General features: G+C 40.1%; 1 protein-coding gene across 1 annotated transcript; it reads left to right on the top strand.

Moving 5' to 3' along the window:
• The first annotated feature begins 1,006 nt into the window (after nt 1–1,006).
• smyd5 (SMYD family member 5) lies at nt 1,007–11,355 on the top strand. Its single transcript, XM_080035258.1, has 13 exons — nt 1,007–1,112; nt 1,894–2,002; nt 2,731–2,870; nt 5,532–5,653; nt 5,759–5,828; nt 6,330–6,434; nt 6,678–6,740; nt 7,908–7,978; nt 8,087–8,193; nt 8,384–8,440; nt 8,560–8,654; nt 9,028–9,098; nt 9,899–11,355. The coding sequence occupies exons 1-13, from the start codon at nt 1,020–1,022 to the stop codon at nt 10,044–10,046; spliced, it is 1,251 nt and encodes a 416-aa protein (XP_079891384.1). The 5' UTR covers nt 1,007–1,019; the 3' UTR covers nt 10,047–11,355.
• The last annotated feature ends 6,371 nt before the right edge of the window (nt 11,356–17,726 follow it).

The following is a 17,726-nucleotide window of genomic DNA, read 5'->3' as shown; positions in this document are numbered from 1 at the left end:
GAATTAAAGAGATTACTGATCGCTTTTAACAGTTGAACAGGAAAACTGGCGAGATACTTGTTATCATTTATCAAAAAACACTACTGCTGATCCATCTATAATGGGTTTATATGGACAGCTATATTGGCATAGTCAATTTATCATTCACGATTTAGTCTGTTTTGTTATGATGGATACATTGGCAAAAGGAGCATTGAGTGAAAACATCCTCTCAAGTATGTTTTTGACATATTGGAAATGCATGCTGCGATAAGAACATAATACTGTATACTTACTGTATATACATTAAGTCCAGGGAATCTCTGCAATATTCTGTATAATAAACTACTAGGATATACCACTGGATCATAATGTAGCAATACTGCCAATGTGAAGCCACTCTCTCAGAGGCTGTTCATTTATATTAGTTTGAACACTGTTTAACCGGTAAATTTCAGTTTATCACATGCCAGGTATTTTAACCCTAATAATGTGAAACAACACACATATTTTGTGTGTCTTGATTTTTTTCTACTGTAGTCAAATGCTGTAAACTAACTTTCTTTCCTAACTTGTATGAAGCACATTTTACTCCACTACTGACTGTTTCTTAACAACACCGTTGTATTCCTACTGAATTACTTATTGTGTACAATATAAAAGTATTACCTATAGGCCTATATTATACTACTGATTATGAATTAGTATTTTTATTTTTTGTATAATACTTTTACTACAAGTTTATGAAATGTTTGCTAGTAAAACAATATAAAATGTTAATTGTTATGAATGATATATAATAAATATTCTTCTTCTGTTTACTCTGAGTTTTTATTTGCCTTTGAAACTGGCAATGCATTTGTTGTAGGCTACTATCACTGAATAAAATGTAACAGTTACTTAAAAAAATAAGTTGACAGCTTCCAATGTCGAGCAGTGAGAAGGTGCAGTTCACATGTTCACCACCAGAGGGCGCCCCGCCCCTATCTGGAAGATAAAACGTCAGTGTCAGAGTTGAAAGGGAAAAGGTCGTCAGCAACATGGCTGCTCCCCTGCATGACATGTTTTCCTTCTGCGTGGATCCCGGCAAAGTAGCCGCGTGCGTGGAAGTCCGATTTATAGACAACATTAAGGTAAGGGGGTTTCGGGTGTGTAAGACTACATAGATTCAGAGCGATCGGCTGCTTAAATCAGCTCAGCAGCGGCGTGGATCAGCGCCGGGCAGAGCGGGCACTGCTGGGCTCAGAAAGTAGGCTACACAAGGATCTGGACCACTGCATGCCTGGACCTCAGGATGTGTCAATACGAGATCTGTGTGAATCCAAAGACCATCCGAAAGTTAACTGCTTTGGAGGTGCAGCGTGTTCGTTTCAAACTACAGTGAGTGCAGAGAGCTCAAGGCACAGCACTCACTAGTTTACATTAGGCGATTATGAGGTGGTAGCTTATATGCATGGATGGAGCTACTGCCTTTGACTTCAAAACTTCAACAAATACACATTTTTTTGTATTCTCTATTTTTTTATATCGGAGAACGGAATAGATTAAGGACTCTGACTTTAAAGCTCATACAATAATCAGAAATCAAAGTAGTAAAATATAGCCTTGTTTTCACCCAAAGGTTATGGTTTGTTGGCAAAAACTAGAGGGTAGTTTGACAGTTTATTCAAGTCATCATGGTCATGGACCAATCTTATATGTTAGCCTACTGAAATAAAGCAGGCAGGATGCCTTACTGAGCAGTGAATATATTATTATGTATTACACTTATTAAATATTTGAAAAGGCCAATTAGGCAATAAACACAACTGATCTGCTTCGACAGTGCATAGATGAAGTTATGGTCGAGACATTTGTCATCTCCTGCTTTTGGTCTCTCTACATTAGTAACGATGTGTGTCATGTGTGTTTCAGGGTAAGGGTCTCTTTGCCAAAAAGAGCATCAAGAAGGGAGATGCCATTTTCTCTGAGCGGCCTCTGGTCTCTGCCCAGTTCCTGTGGAATTCGCAGTATAAATACAAAGGTGAGATGTCCCCACTCTGCTACATGTCCGCTACGTACAAACAACGTTTTAGTCAAGTAACTAAAAGTGTTCCTGTTTGCCTTTTGATCAAATACATCACGGTGTATAGAGAAAGGGATTATGGGTATGACATGAAAAAACATTTTCCAATGGGACCAAACCATGGCTGCAGCAGTTATGTTATGCAGCATGTGCCCTAGCAATTAGCCTGTTGGGTCACAGCCACTTACTAAGTCTTGATCTGTGTCTTGCAATGATGAACAAGGAGTGAGAAATGTGTTGCATTAATTAACAGTGGTTGAAGTACTAAAGTAAAAGTAACAATGCATCACTGTGGATAATATTCAAAAAGTAAGCGCTTGAGTAAAAGTAGGAAAGTGTAAGCCTAAAAAAGCTTTATCTATCTATCTATCTATCTATCTATCTATCTATCTATCTATCTATCTATCTATCTATCTATCTATCTATCTATCTATCTATCTATCTATCTATCTATCTATCTATCCATTTTTCAAAGTAACTAAATGTATCAAATAAAAGCAGTGCAGTAAAAAGAACAGTATTTGTCTCTGAAATGTAGAGTGGAATAGAAGTACAAAGTAGCATAAGAACGGAAATAGTCCCTAAATGGTAAAGTACCGTACTCCACCACCGTACCAGTATGTTAGCATCTATCTGCAGTGGTGTGTTTTATTCCAGCCTTTCTGCTGTACTGTGTCTCCATGTAGCCTGTGAGTATTGCCTACGTGCTCTGGAGAGTGCTGAGGAGAATGCCAGGAGACTCAGCGGCCTCCCTGGACTCAGCTTACCTCACCCCGAGCTCTGTCGGGTTCGACCGGAGCTGCAGCAGGCCTGTCCCCAGTGCCAGGTTAGTCCTCTTTGACTGCTAGTGGTTTATGAAGGCATTTGACTGATGGAAGGTCCTTTTGAAAAAGAGTCCGGATCAATACAAGTCAAGATAAATATTGACTGGAAGCCAGCTGGGAGGAACTTGACTTGATTAGCTGATTTGGAGTTCAGTATATTGGTACCATGGGTCAATAAGCCAATCTAGTCTATTCATTCTTTTTATTAACCAAAGTGAAAAACTGAGACCGTTTATCTTTGGCTGTGTCTTTGTTTTTTTTTACAAAATTGCCTATACAGTATCTCACAAAAGTGAGTACACCCCTAACATTTCTTCAAATATTTCATTATATCTTTCCATGCGACAACACTGAATAAATGACACTTTGATACAATGTCAAGTAGTCAGTGTACAGCTTGTATAACAGTGTAAATTTACTGTCCCCGCAAAATAACTCGACACACAGCCATTAATGTCTAAACTGCTGTCAACAAAAGTGAGTACACCCATAAGAAAAAATGTCCAAATTGGGCCCAAAGTGTCAATATTTTGTTTTACCATCATTATTTTCTAGCACTGCCTTAACCCTCTTGGGCATGTAGTTCACTAGAGCTTCACAGGTTGCAACTGGAACCCTCTTCTACCCATTCATGACGACATCAAGGAGCTGGTGGATATTAGAGTCCTTGTGCTCCTCCATCTCCCGTTTTAGGATGCCCCAAAGATGCTCAATAGGGTTTAAGACTGGAGACATGCTTGGCCAGTCCATAACCTTTACCCTCAGCTTCTTTAGCAAACCAGTGGTCGTTCGGAGGGGTGTTTGGGGTCGTTATCATGTTGCAGTACTGCCCTGCGGCCCAGTTTATGAAGGGAGGGGATCATGCTCTGCTTCAGTATGTCACAGTACATGTTAGAATTCAATGAACTGTAGATCCCCAGTGCTGGCAGCACTCATGCAGCCCCAGACCATGACACTCCAACCACCATGCTTGACTCTAGGCAAGACACACTTGTCTTTGTACTCCTCACCTGGTTGCCGCTCCACACTCTTAACACCATCTGAACCAAATGAATGTATTTTGGTCTCATCAGACCACAGGACATGGTTGCAGTAATCCATGTCCGTAGTCTGTTTGTCTTCAGCAAACTTTTTGTGGGGTTTCTTGTGCATCATCTTTAGAATAGGCTTCCTTCTGGGATGACAGCCATGCAGACCAGTATGATGCAGAGTGCGGCGTATGGTCTGAGCACTGACAGGTTGACCCCCCACCCCTTCAAGCCCTTCAGCAATGCTGGCAGCACTCATACGTCTATTTTCCAAAGCCAACCTCTGTGTACGACGCTGACCATGTGCACTCAACCTTCGTAAACTGGGCCGCAGGGTGGTATTGCAACATGATAACGACCCCAAACACACCTCCAAGACGACCAGTGGCTTGCTAAAAAAGCTGAGGGTAAAGGTTATGGCCTGGCCAAGCATGTCTCCAGACCTAAACCCTATTGAGCATCTTTGGGGCATCCTCAAACGGAAGGTGGAGGAGCGCAAGGTCTTTAATATCCACCAGCTCTGTGATGCTGTCATAAATGGGTGGAAGAGGGTTCCAGTTGCAACCTGTGAAGCTCTAGTGAACTACATGCCCAAGAGGGTTAAGGCAGTGCTGGAAAATAATGGTGGCCACACAAAATATTTACACTTTGGGCCCAATTTGTAAATTCTTTCTAAGGGGTGTACTCACTTTTGTTGGCAGCAGTTTAGACATTAATGGCTGTGTGTCGAGTTATTTTGATGGGACAGTAAATTTACACTGTTATACAAGCTGTACACTGACTACTTTACATTGTACCAAAGTGTCATTTATTCAGTGTTGTCCCATGGAAAGATATAAAGAAAAATGTGAAGAAATGTGAGGGGTGTACTCACTTTTGTGAGATACTGTATGTATCAGCTGCAGGCTGGATTGGAACTGAAACGGAGAACCTTTTAATCCTGGGCATTTTCTAAACTGTTTCTTATAACAACTATTTACAGTATACTGCATGACTTTTTAAAGGCAAGTTAAAACTAGCTTCACAACAGAGGTAAAATTAAAGGATGTCAAGTGCAACAAAGTGCAAATAACGAACATCAACAACATATCACAATAAAGAGCAATTTCATTCAAATTAAATTGAAGTAAACAAATGGAGTAAAATTAACAAATAAACAATAAAAAAAAGTTTTATGTAAAAAAAACTGTGTTTGGCATACAAATAACCTATTTATTTCTTAAGTGCAGCCTGTTCTGTATGAAGCTATATCAAGTACAACAAATAAGATTAGATATATTCTTTGCAGAGTGTTAAGTGTGGAATTTTTTTTTGTTAACAATTTATATGCACTGAGCCTTTTGTCCTTGGATTACTGAAATCCTGATAATACCAACTTTGATTTGAAAATAAATGACCCTCTCTGTTGTGATTTGTTCTTTTTTGAGATTTCCTTCATTCAGCTGGACAGATGTGAAAAGAGTCCGACTACAACAAGAAGACTGATTTTTTTTTTTTTTGGTGGGGGGGGGGGGGGAAACAGCTACATGAAAAAATGAGGCCCAAAGTTTAGTTTATTATGTGTTTAATACACTTCTTGATGTATTGATTTGCATGTATCTTTTAGTCATTTTTTTTCTGCTCGTCCCTCTGAAGGTGATGTACTGTAGCAGTGAGTGTCGACAGGCTGCGTCAGATCAGTATCATAGAGCCCTGTGTTTGGGTCCCTCCGAGAGCGATCCGGACCACCCCATCAACAAGCTTAAAGATGCATGGAGGTAACGTAGCCTTTTTTATATAGATAATTTCATTGACTGCACAGTTTCTTTTACATTTTAGACTTTTAGAACAAGTTTGACGCTCCATTTTTTTTTCCTCTTCAGGAGTATGCATTACCCCCCCGAGACCTCCAGTGTCATGCTTATGGCCAGAATGGTAGCGTTGGTCAAACAGGTGAGTCTGTGATTACTCCTAGCATTTGAAATCATTGGGTTTAAATTATTTTGAGGTTCAACTCATTCTTGGTGTGTGTTCTAATCTTGAAAGTCCCCATGCAAAACCGATTGAAACATAATGGAAACACCTGGTTGTGAAAGGTCATAACATGCTGCGTGTAGTAGTGAGATTATTTTGCACACTCCCTATTCTTCTACACAATCTTGAGCTAGATTGAAAGGAATTTTGCCCTGCCTAACACAGATGTCCTAAATAAGAAGACTGGATGTGAAAATAGCTTCGGTGACAACCTGGTCAGAGGACACTTTTTTAATCGAACGCGATGTGATGTACCTACTTTAAATCTGCACTTAATAATATTGTTATGTAACTAATGGAAGTTTGTGCAATTCCCTTCAGCTTTACATTGTTTAAGCAATTCTCTGCTCCATATTTATTTTATTTTTATACTGCATACTAACAAGTAAACAAACGATTAATACTGGTTCTGTTGTCCAGGCCAAAGACAAAGCACACTGGCAGAAGCTGTTTTCACACTTCTGCAGCCGGGCAGCTAACGAGGAAGAGGAGATCGCCCATAAGCTCCTGGGAGAGCAGTTCAAAGTAAGTTACCGTCATGTTATTTCTGCTAGAAATATGAATTTATTGTTGACATGCCTCTATGCTAATCATGGCTCTTTACGGTTCAGTGAGCGAAACATGGCGGTGTTATTCCCCCCTTTACTGAGGTGTATAAATAATTAAATATACTTGCCTTACATCCCTCTGTGGCCACAGATGCTCATGATGTACGCTATCTTTTCTCTTATGTGAAATGTAATTTTTTCTTCTCTCTCGTTACTGTAGGGGCAGTTGGCCTTGTTACACAGCCTTTTCAAAGCAGCAATTTTTGATGATCATCTCAATCAGGTAAGAAACAAGAGCTCAAATTTAACCACAACATGATTTTCCATATGTAGTTTAACCAAATAATTTACAGCTGTAGCTGCAAACTAACAATTATTTTACTGTACGGTAGTCTTAATATGAAGCCAGGAGCTGGTTAGCTTAGCTTATCATTAAGGCTAGAAACTAGTTAAAACAACTAGCCCTGCTCTGTCCAAAGGTAAAAAACAAACAAAAAAACTAGCCCCTCTAAAGCTTACTAATTTACACTTTCTAACTTTTGTACTGGACTCTGTCTTGTCTGAGGAGTGACTTTTGATGGGTGCCTAGCTACCTCACCATGACAACAAGACTCCAGGAAGTCCCTGTTCCAAGCCAAGAAAAACTTCAGCACTTATCGCCACAACATACAGCGCTGAGGTGCTGAGTGGCAGATTATTCACTGTTGGACAAAGCCAGGCTAACCATTTGCGCTCTGTTACCATACTTTATGCTAAACTAAGCTAGCTGTCGCCTATAGCTTTGGCTTTATATTCTATTTATTCTATTAATAGTTTAATCTTTTAAAATGTCAGAAAATAGTAAACAATGACTTGCCACAATGATCCAAACTAAAAAATGCATTCATTGTACGCTACTGTCATTGAAAATGTTTTTAGGCAATTTATTAACAGCAACATTTGGTGACTAATTGATTATAAAACATTTTGCAGATACATTTCCAGACAATCACATATCCAATTAATCGATCATTCGTTTAAGCTGCTCTCATACATTAACTCCTGGAGTATGTTGCTCGGGGCAGTTCAGTGAGGAGCTGTGCACTAGTTTTTATTTGCGTCGCTCGTCCTCTAAACAATGCCCTACTAATTAAATCACTTTTAATATAAATGCCATCTAAAAAAATGTCCCAGTGTCATGTTGATGTCGTCAGTAACCCTCACTAATCAGGCAGTCCGTCACGGATATGTGCGTTTATAATATTATGACGACTAACCAATGAACCTTTGCGACCTCCAGAACCGTGTTTATACGCCGACATAACTAGAGAGCAAATGCACAGATTGTGAATTCTGCCCAGTTCTGCTGTAGCTGACGACCTTCGTGAGGAAGGGGCTTCAATAAAAATCAATAAAAATCAATCAATCTCATGGCATGGATAAATAAACAAAAATATGGTTTGTTTTGCAGTGGTTTGTCCCTGAGGGTTTCCGCTCTCTGTTTGCGCTTGTGGGAACCAATGGGCAAGGCATCGGCACCAGGTAAACCCCCTCGTCCTCTCACTTGTCCTTCTCTCGCTTTAAACTAGATCTGACCCTGGATCATCTGAAACATTTCTCTCCTTCTGTTCACTCCATTTCTCTATTCAGCTCTTTGAGTCAGTGGGTTCATGCCTGCGACTCCCTGGATCTTTCTGCCCAGCAGAGGGAGCAGTTGGACTCTTTTATCGACCAGCTGTACAAGGACATTGAGAAAGGTCACACAGCTTTTATCTCTGTCTTACAGTGTTTTTTTTCCTCAACTGAGCACATTTTTAAAAAGTCCCATATTGTATGCTTGAGTGTTTGTTACGTTGGTGTGTTTTGCTCTTATTTGTTATGTAACCTGGGTTAGGATCTCAACAGAAAGGTCTGAAATGTGCATTGTTTTTCTCTCTCTCCCCATAGAAACGGGAGACTTTCTGAACTGTGAGGGCTCTGGCCTTTTTTTGCTTCAAAGCTCATGTGAGTGGAGGTGATGATGTCTGTTATGAACTGTTGTCAGATCAGTTTGAGGACTCTGGTACTCTGTTCAAGAAGCTGCCGGATGACCTTTTTTCTTTGCCTCTCTGACCCCAATGCAGGTAACCACAGCTGCATACCCAACGCAGAGGCATCCTTCCCTGACAACAACTTCCTGCTTCAGCTCCGTGCCCTTAGTGACATCAACCCAGGAGAGGTCAGCTGACACGCCTGGCTTTGGTGTGATAATATTTTTTTGGCCTGGGATATAGACAGAGGGGCAGAACATCCATCTCTTGCTTTGTGAGCTCCCTTGTCGTACGGTATTAGAAGGCTGAGGATTGGAGGGGGTTTGTTCAAGCTGTCACAAGGATTGAGAAGGCGTGCATCTGCGCCGCACTGTAATGTCACTGCAAAGCTCTCCCTTCAGTAGAAGGAGGAAAGGACACAGGGACTTCCTGCATAAGAGAGAAAGAAACACTTGAAAAAAACTAAAGGGGACTAAGATGTGCTTGCTGTTGTTACTACTAATAACTTCATTTTATCGATGTTGGGGTTCTTTATCCAGTTTGTTTTCGTTTTATTTTCAGGAGATCTGCATCAGTTACTTGGACTGCTGTCAGCGGGACCGAAGCCGTCACAGCAGACACAAAACTCTGAGGTAAACATCTGGGACCCCACCCCTCAGGACGAATCACCAATGGTGGGGTGGAACTCTTACTGTTAGGAAATCTGGATCAATAAAAAAGCCTTTCCGGCCATAATGGGCCGTCTTGTGGCGGAGATGCTAGCAGTGTGATGGCTCCTCATTGATCAGCATGTTCTCCAGCCCTGTATCACAAATGACAATTTGCCTTAAGGGGGCTTTACAATCTGCAAAGCATACGACACCCTATGACCGAAGACCCTTAAATTGGATTAGGAAAACTCCCCCTAATAAAAATTGAAGAAGCCTCAGGAAGGGCAAAGAGGGGGAATCCCTGTCCAACAATGGACAGGCAGGCATACAAAAGATGTTTCCCTGACGATGTTAATGTAGAGAGTACAAACTTTGTGAATAATGTGGATGCAGTATGGAGTTATTTTCCGATCTTTATTTAAGTGTGTGTGTGGTCTTTCAGTCCTAGAGCATGATTTATGGATTTCACTGTCATGATGACTGTGCGCTCTCGAGTTGTTGTGTATGTATGGCAGAATAAAACGATAGGGGGGAGAGATAAAGTTTGCTTTGCACGGCACTGAGATGCATAGATTTGAAACTGTATATTATGTTAATTGTCAACCTTCAGGAGGTGTAGGTGCAATCAAGGGGTGTTGCTGCAAACCTTCCGGGGCTATATTCGCTGAATGTATTAACAATAATACTAATAATAGCTTTGAGTATGAAATGTGTTTGACGAATGCAGCTGTTGTTGGGAGGCGCAACACTGTGACGGTAGTAATCTAATCTTTTCTTCCCAGGGAGAACTACCTGTTTGTCTGCTCGTGCCCAAAGTGTGTGTCCCAGATGGATGAGCAGGATGTGACATCAGAGGAGGAGGAAGAAGAAGGCGAGGCAGAAGGTGAAGCTGAGGGGGATGAGATGGAGGATGAGATGACTGATGTCTGATGAAAATACTTTTCTGTGTCGCTCCCAGCCAATCCCATTCCCACCACCAGCACCACCACCATGCTAAGCAACCATTGAAAGCCCCAGAAAGAATAAAGACCAGTCTCAAGACCAGTGTAGAATAATGTAATTTCTCTCATTCTTCTGTCCAGTTTTAGGGATCAGCCACAGAAAAGCTTTTCTCTGAAATGAGGAAGTATGGCAGTATTATGAAAGTGGTATGTTATTTTTTCCAGTGTTGTTCTTCAGCACACTGGGGGGTTTTACATAAAACACACCATGACTTTCAACTGTCAGGGTTTTTGATTGTGTTCATGTCCACATTGAGGGGAACGATTAAAGACTGGTATTGCTTTTACCCTTTTTTGCCATCAAAGAAAATGCAGGGTTTGAATTTCCATCATCGAGAGTGAACATACACACTGTTTTTAATTTTTTTTTATCTTCATAGACTTCTTTTATTTTGGGCACTTGGAGGAAGCACCACCATTTGTAATATTTAACATACAGCATCACCTTTTAATAAAGGGGTAACTTAATAAAATGTTGTTTTGCTGCCCTCCGGTGGATTTACTTCTCACCTTGCTGCAGTGACATACAGGTGTACTCCAGAACACCATGCCATCACTATTGGGTGTGGTGGATGGGCGGTGCAAAACAACATATTTCTGAGCCCCCCCCAGTAGTCAGAGGCAAAATGAGTTTGAAACATTCATCCATCTCTGTTATCCATCTCTGTTGGTTCGTCACCACGATCGAGCACCATCTCGCAACACATGCCTTTAATCCCTTTAGTAGTATTAAAAAAAAGGAATCAAATTGAATTAAATCCGAACATCAGTTATTTCACCTCACAGTACATGTCTCATATAATCCATTTCTTCTTATACCCACTTACACTGTGTCTTGACCTCCAGGCCCAACTCAGTACAACAGTTATTTGTTCTTCCTGACCATTTAAGCGAAGGTCAATGGGTTCTCGGGTGTTTCTTTCGACTAAACAAGTTTCTTACATGACTGTGCACACTGTTTTGAAGAGGCTTTTCATTTATATTCAGTTGTAATTACAGCCCTGTCAAAGGAGAGACATCCAGCCTGTGACGCATAGTTAGGTATTCATACCGTGATCAATGGCGTTAGGTTAAATCTTTCTTTAATGTATTATGGAGACCTTGAGTGGAAAATTGCTTTGTCAGTTACTGTTTGCCCTTTGTTGAGAACTGTATTTCAAACAGCGGTTCTACATGGGTGAAATTGCTGCTGCTGCCCACACATGAATTAGTGTTACAACAACGGCTGTACTCACAAATCCCAATATTTCATCAGTTACTCGACAAAGATTGGAATTATTAAATGAGTAAACCCAATTTTCTCAGTTGGCATTCGTCCCAGTGGTATAAGAGAACATGGCTTTGTAAGTCACACAAGTATAATTTAAATATAACAGCAGCAAACAGGAGCCAGCAGTTGTCATTTTTACTACTCTGGCATACACCATTGAAATTGGATGTCTGTTGCGTCATTTATCTGGTTTACACACCTCCTGCCTGTGCTACTGAAGATTGCACTGGTAAAATATTTATTCAGTCATTGCACATTAACCAGAAAACCCTTAGTCAAATTGTCTTCCTCCTCCAGAGGGTTTAGGTCTTAATTAATCATTGGCTTTTTTTATGGCTGTTACTCTACAGCCTTTTGCTTTAGGCGCTTTAAGCCTGGCTCATATAGAACTAGATATCTCTTTTCATGTCATTAATTACTAAATGGATTAATTGAGGTATTCTACTGCTGATGACTGCCAGTCAATCACTGTTCACAGTGGCATTAAGTGCAGTACCATTGGTGCTTGCAGATACTGAATAAAAATGAGAAAGTAATAGTGACTTTACAAATGTAAGCATACCCTTCTTCTTTCATGCAACCCATGCCTGCAATGTGGCTTTGGTTGACAATTCTTCATTAAAGGTGTAGTCAGTGATTCTTGAGAATCCTTTTTTGTAAAAATCACTTTTCTTTCAAAATCAGTAAATATCTCACGATCCGCTATCTATCTGTACTATGTGTGCATTGGAAAGACATCCTGTGTTAATACACAGACTAGGCTCGTATACGGGCATGTTGCTCGCTATGGTGGGCCCCTTTATTTATAAAAATATATAAAAAAGTGATTTGGGCAACAAGCGTGCTCCAGAATTGCTGACTCCACCTTTAACCCTCTCAGTATACTCCATCCCTCAGATGTCTCTGCACTTGCATCACATGCTAATCCACTCAGGATGCATATAAGAGAAATGGGGGGGATGGATAAAAAGAGAGCAGATTATGTCCATGAATGGATACACACCTGGGACCCAGCATGGCAGGAGGCTGGACCTCTGGACACATCCTCGGGGTTGAAGCGCCCCCACTCTCGGCTGTCATCCTCTGAACCTATGCCAGAATCACTGCAGGAGTTCTGTTCCATTTTGGAACGTGGCGGGCAAGCATACTATATAGGCCTCCACTACATCACACAGCACGCAGAGGTCAAAGAGTCCAGCCCTGAGAGAAGTGGGCCAGATAGAGGCTCATTTAAAGACTGACTGAGCGGGGCAGGAAGGGGAGCGTCATGATGAAGGGATGAATTATCACCATGCAAAGAAAGAGGTCTTTTATTCTGACAAACACAAAGTACAAAACACTTCAATATACAGTTCAAAGACTACGATGATCTTAAAGTGGCTTGTTGCTCTCTCACTGCCATATTATGCAGATGGGGGCGGGAGAGTGTAGTGACTCTATTTGAAGAGATAAAAATATTCCATATATTTTTCAGAGTTACTGTTAGTGCTATGTGCAGGAAATGTTCAGTTTTATGTGAGTCCTGATTACAGATTGCTATATAAGAGGTTTTCAAATCTCTCTGCCTGAGATGATGTATGATTGGGATTTTTAAGTTGGGGCCTGTAAGATGTGGAATAACTCAAATGATGAAATGAGGCGAGCAAAACTAGACTCTTATAACAACTGACTTCCCGGATAAAGATATAAAATGTAGGGGCTGCAACTAACATCTATTTTCATCAAGCCGATGTTTTCAAATATCTTGCATTGTTTTGACGACAAACAGTGAAAAACCCCAACGCTTTCAGTTTAAAATTGTATAAAACAGAGAAGCAGCACATCTCAGCAGATTGGAGAAGCTAGAAACAGAGTTAGATTTGAATCATTCTTGACTTAAAGTGACTACGAGGAACTTTCAGTTTGTGTTGATTCTTGCAGCACCTTTGGACAATAGCAGTAATGTTGATAGGACACCAACAAGCGAGTATCCTCAATTTCATACGCTTTGTCCAAATGAGTAGCCAGGTAGTTTCACCAGAACAAAGTGGACTCTGGTCTCCCCTGTGCATTTCCAGAAACGTGCTGTTGATTCATCCACCGGGGTTAAAGGTGGACTGTGTTGTTATTACTACTAGTGCGAAAGTTGTCTAACTCTTTCACATTGCCGGCCTGAGATGGAATCTGTTTTTTATCCCCGCAAAAGGATCCTGCTTGAAAACAGGTCCCATATGGAAACAATTTCCAACCTACATTAACGCTGTTCAGATTGGTTACCCACAACGGATGCCATTGCTGCCTTGGAGGGATATGGCTGAACCAAAGTGATGAACGACAGCTTCATGTGAAATCAGCCGACCTGAAGTAAGGTTACTGCACTTTAGCTTACCCAGCATAAAAATAAACAAGAGAGAGAAATATAGTTTAAGAACACAAATATAGCTGCTGAGTGACCTGCTGGATTTGATCAATGTTTGAGATTTCTGTGGTTTCGTTCGGCTGAAATACTTTTCCTGGTTAAAAATTGCGGTCTACCCAATGGTTACATTCATTTTCAGGGACAGACGTTTAAGACCTTGCGTGGTGTAAACTTTGCATCGTGGCAGCAGCCAGTAGAATGGTACATGAAGAATGAAGACTTAGTCCTTTCACACAATTGGATCTACACTACGGTAACACTAACACCATGTTCGCAATGCTCTGACCGAGGACTCATGACAAATATGTTTTTTTGTTTGTTAGTGATTTGGTGCGTGAAATGGAATAGAAAAGAAACCGATTCTTCTTTTAGAATTCACACATTCCTGCTTGGAGGTTTCAAAGATTTTAGAATTGAAAAAAGGAAAAAAGTTCTACACGGTCAAAACTTGTTGCTAAATCGTTGAGATTTACAGAGCACAGAAGCAATACATTTTGTCTTTTCTGCAAACAGAACATTGTGTAAACTTTGATGGTTAGCTGAACCAACTTCATTGCTGACTTTGGAAACAGTGAGCTGAGTAATTGAACTAGCCTGCGTGTCTTGTTTCGAAAGTTTTTCCAACCGCAACTAAAGATTTATGTATTTTTTTCCCATGCTAGCAGCTCTAGGTTTGGAAATATCAGTGACTCCCTGACTTCTCATCTAGCGCCACTGTGGCAGGTCAAAGGTTTTGATTTATCCTGTGATATATCTCATAATCTACTGGAGGGATTGACGCAACAAGTTTGTGAAGACATTCTTGGCCCTCTGAAAAAGAATCGCGCTGACTCTGTGATCCCTTTGACTTTTCCCTTCATGCCGCTTTGAGGTTGACATTTGTGGTTTTGAGTGAAATGTCTCATCAACTATTGGATCATTTGTAATGAGATTTGGTAAACACATTCATGTCACCCTCGGGATGTTATATCTCTTTGTAATCCCCTGTCTTTTCCATTACTGGGTCAAAATTGTAACTTGTCCAATGTCATGACCTAATACCTTCCCTGTAATTTGTGTTTAGTGCGATTTAGCAAGTGTTAGACTAAATAGTGGACATGATAAACTTTATACTTGATACACATCATTTTCATGTTAGTGGTTACTGGTGACAGAGCTCCATTTTCAGCTCAGCTGTGATTCACAATGTGTTACTATCTCATTATTAAAATAATGGGAAAGCCTAGACTGTAGGTGACACATTCACTTACCAGCATAGGCAGCCTACTGATGTACATTTAAATGGTGATGCTGAACAAAAGTAAGTGATTCGTATCTGGAGAGTAATTTGTTATTTCCATCTCTATAGAACCTTTTGTGCTGAAACGAGCCTCAGAGAGCTGCTATCATTTTGAGTCTCCTTTCAAACAGAGTGTACAAAGATAGATGGACAGTTGAGAAAACATCACTGTTGACTCTGGGCATAGGGGAGAACGGGGTAAGTAGGCACACTTTTTACTCTAGTGAGAATTGCTCATCACCTAAACATCTTTCAATAGTCATTCCTACATTAAATGGAAGCTTAAGGTGTTGGCTTGAAATGTGTAACGACCAACCCCAACTTGAATTTCTTGCTAGCATCAAGGCCAACAACCATCTGACAACTAATTAGCTTGCTAACCACAATCTAAACTATAGTTTACCCTTCACACTTTGTATGGGTAACAAGTGTTTTGTTATAAACCCATTGTGTAAAAGCCTAGAAGAAAAATACTGAGGAGCTAAATATTTTCAATTTGACATGAAAAACACAAACAGTCCTCTCACCTCAAATTCAGCAGTCTAACTCCAAGGAAGACTATGTAGGTGACCTCTGACCCCAATTGTGGATATTTACATACCAAAATTTCACAGACAGCGCCTTCTGGTTCCGAGATATAACGATTGTGACAACCAACCCGTGTGACAAATTACCCCGTTCTCCCCTACTGAGTTATAAGTCTAAGTATTTAGTTTCTAAATTCTTGTTTTGAAAGAATTTTCCAAGAAAGAGTGAGGTGTGAGCTGTGGGTTTTTCCTTCTTGCATTAGTCCTTCTGGTTTCTTTTCTTTCCCTCCCTCAGCGGTGGACTGAGACCTCCAGGACATGTGTGCATTTTCCTCTCTCAAACCTCAGAGTATGAAGCTTTGACAATTAAAAGAAGAGCATTGTGCTATATGTGAAAGAGGTCAACTGTGATCCACTGCGACTGCCTAGATGAATTCTTTCTCTAAGGTCAAGCCAGACATTCCCACTGAGACCAAACGTGGTCTGACTCATGTAGTGCAAATGAGGCATTTGAAACACTTTGGCTATTCAGGCTATATCTCATTTTCACATCTCTTGCAGGACATTCAACACATCCTTACTTGATGAGGCTAATTCTTTCTTTTGGCTGTGGCATTTTAAAAAATGGGGATGCGGAAGAAGCAACAGTATCCAATTATGTGCAGCTTATTCTCGCTTGTCAGAATCATATGCGTGCAAGTAAGAAAGCTTGGCCAGATAAGACACTTTTCACTATCAAGAGCTGCTCACACATCCTGTGGGCAGCTGGTTGATGGACTGTTCATCCGGCAAAAAGGTCACATTCATGAACCAATTACAACAGGAATCTTTCCATACGTAAGAGAGCACACAAATTAGATGAGGTAATTCTATAATTCAGATAGTTTTTTTCATTTCATTTTATGAAAGCTGATTGAGATGAATAGCATTGAGACATGAACAGATGAAATATATTACTTTATATTTTAAAGCCACTTTTTATGTATTTTAAGTATTTTTATGTATTTCGGCTTCATTTGAAAATCAAGGGGACGTTTCAATGACAGTTTGTGTTAGAAAGAGATAATTCTGTCCACCTGATTAAAGTGCCTTTTTCGAATCGCAAATCAGTGACATTCATTCATTCAACTACTGATAATAAATCCTGATATTTACGGATCATGTCACTACTTGCATTTTTGCACATTCCACCACAGTCGCAGCAGCTTTTTCATTAATGAAATGAGTCTTTATTTAGCATGATTTAGTGAGAACAAAGTTGAAAATAGTTTAAGAAGGTTAAGTTGGGTCAGGTGTTGATTAAAAAACTAAGTCTGCTGAAATTAAAGTGGGAAGTTTTAAAGGGAAGTTTTTTTTCTTCAAATGTTGGCAAACAATGATGCCTTCTTTAACACATGCAGAGTAAATAAATGTCGACCAAAGTTTCACCAGGATTTGTGTTTGACCTGAACTGTGTACCCATGTTTTTTTTCTTTCAGGTGCAGTCATTTCAAAGCTGCAAATAACAACACCTTTTCTTGATTAAACAAACATATAAATTCGATAAACAGACACACTGAGAATAGGGTCAAACGATAGTACATAATAAAAGTGTAAAACAGTTTTTTCAACAGTGTAAAACCAAAATATTGTCAGTGTACTATCATACAAAACTGAATACACAGGAAATTCCCACATTTGAGAAGCTAGTACATTTGCCTTTTAAATTTTTTCCTTGTAAAATAAATACAATTAATAATTGGCTTTTTAAAAGAAGCTGATACATGTATTTAATGTACATTTATTGATGTATTAATTGTCTAATTGTTTCAGATCTCTTTGAAAAGTTGTGAAAAAAAGATGTAGCATGTGTACAAATAAGATTTGAGGGTAGTTTGCCTTTTGGCTCTTACATATTGCTCACTATGGTTGGCCCCTGTTTTGTGGGGCCCCATGTTAATTTATTCCTCCCATCAATCTCTGATGAAATGCCTGCAGGTTGCAGGAGCCTTCATAAAGTGACCCTTTCAAGATTTATGGGTTCCATATTTGAACTCAAAAGAAAATGATCCTTCATCTACAGATTTCACTGCTCTGTCCCAAATGAAATGCGTGTGAAAGTGAGCCGCCCCCTCCCTCCCTCATCACAATATACC

This window comes from Ammodytes marinus (assembly GCF_949987685.1).
Source record: "Ammodytes marinus genome assembly, chromosome: 10".
NCBI classification, from domain to species: domain Eukaryota; kingdom Metazoa; phylum Chordata; class Actinopteri; order Uranoscopiformes; family Ammodytidae; genus Ammodytes; species Ammodytes marinus.
The sequence above is the reverse complement of the archived record's forward strand: the minus strand, read 5'-3'. Positions and strand labels throughout refer to the sequence as shown.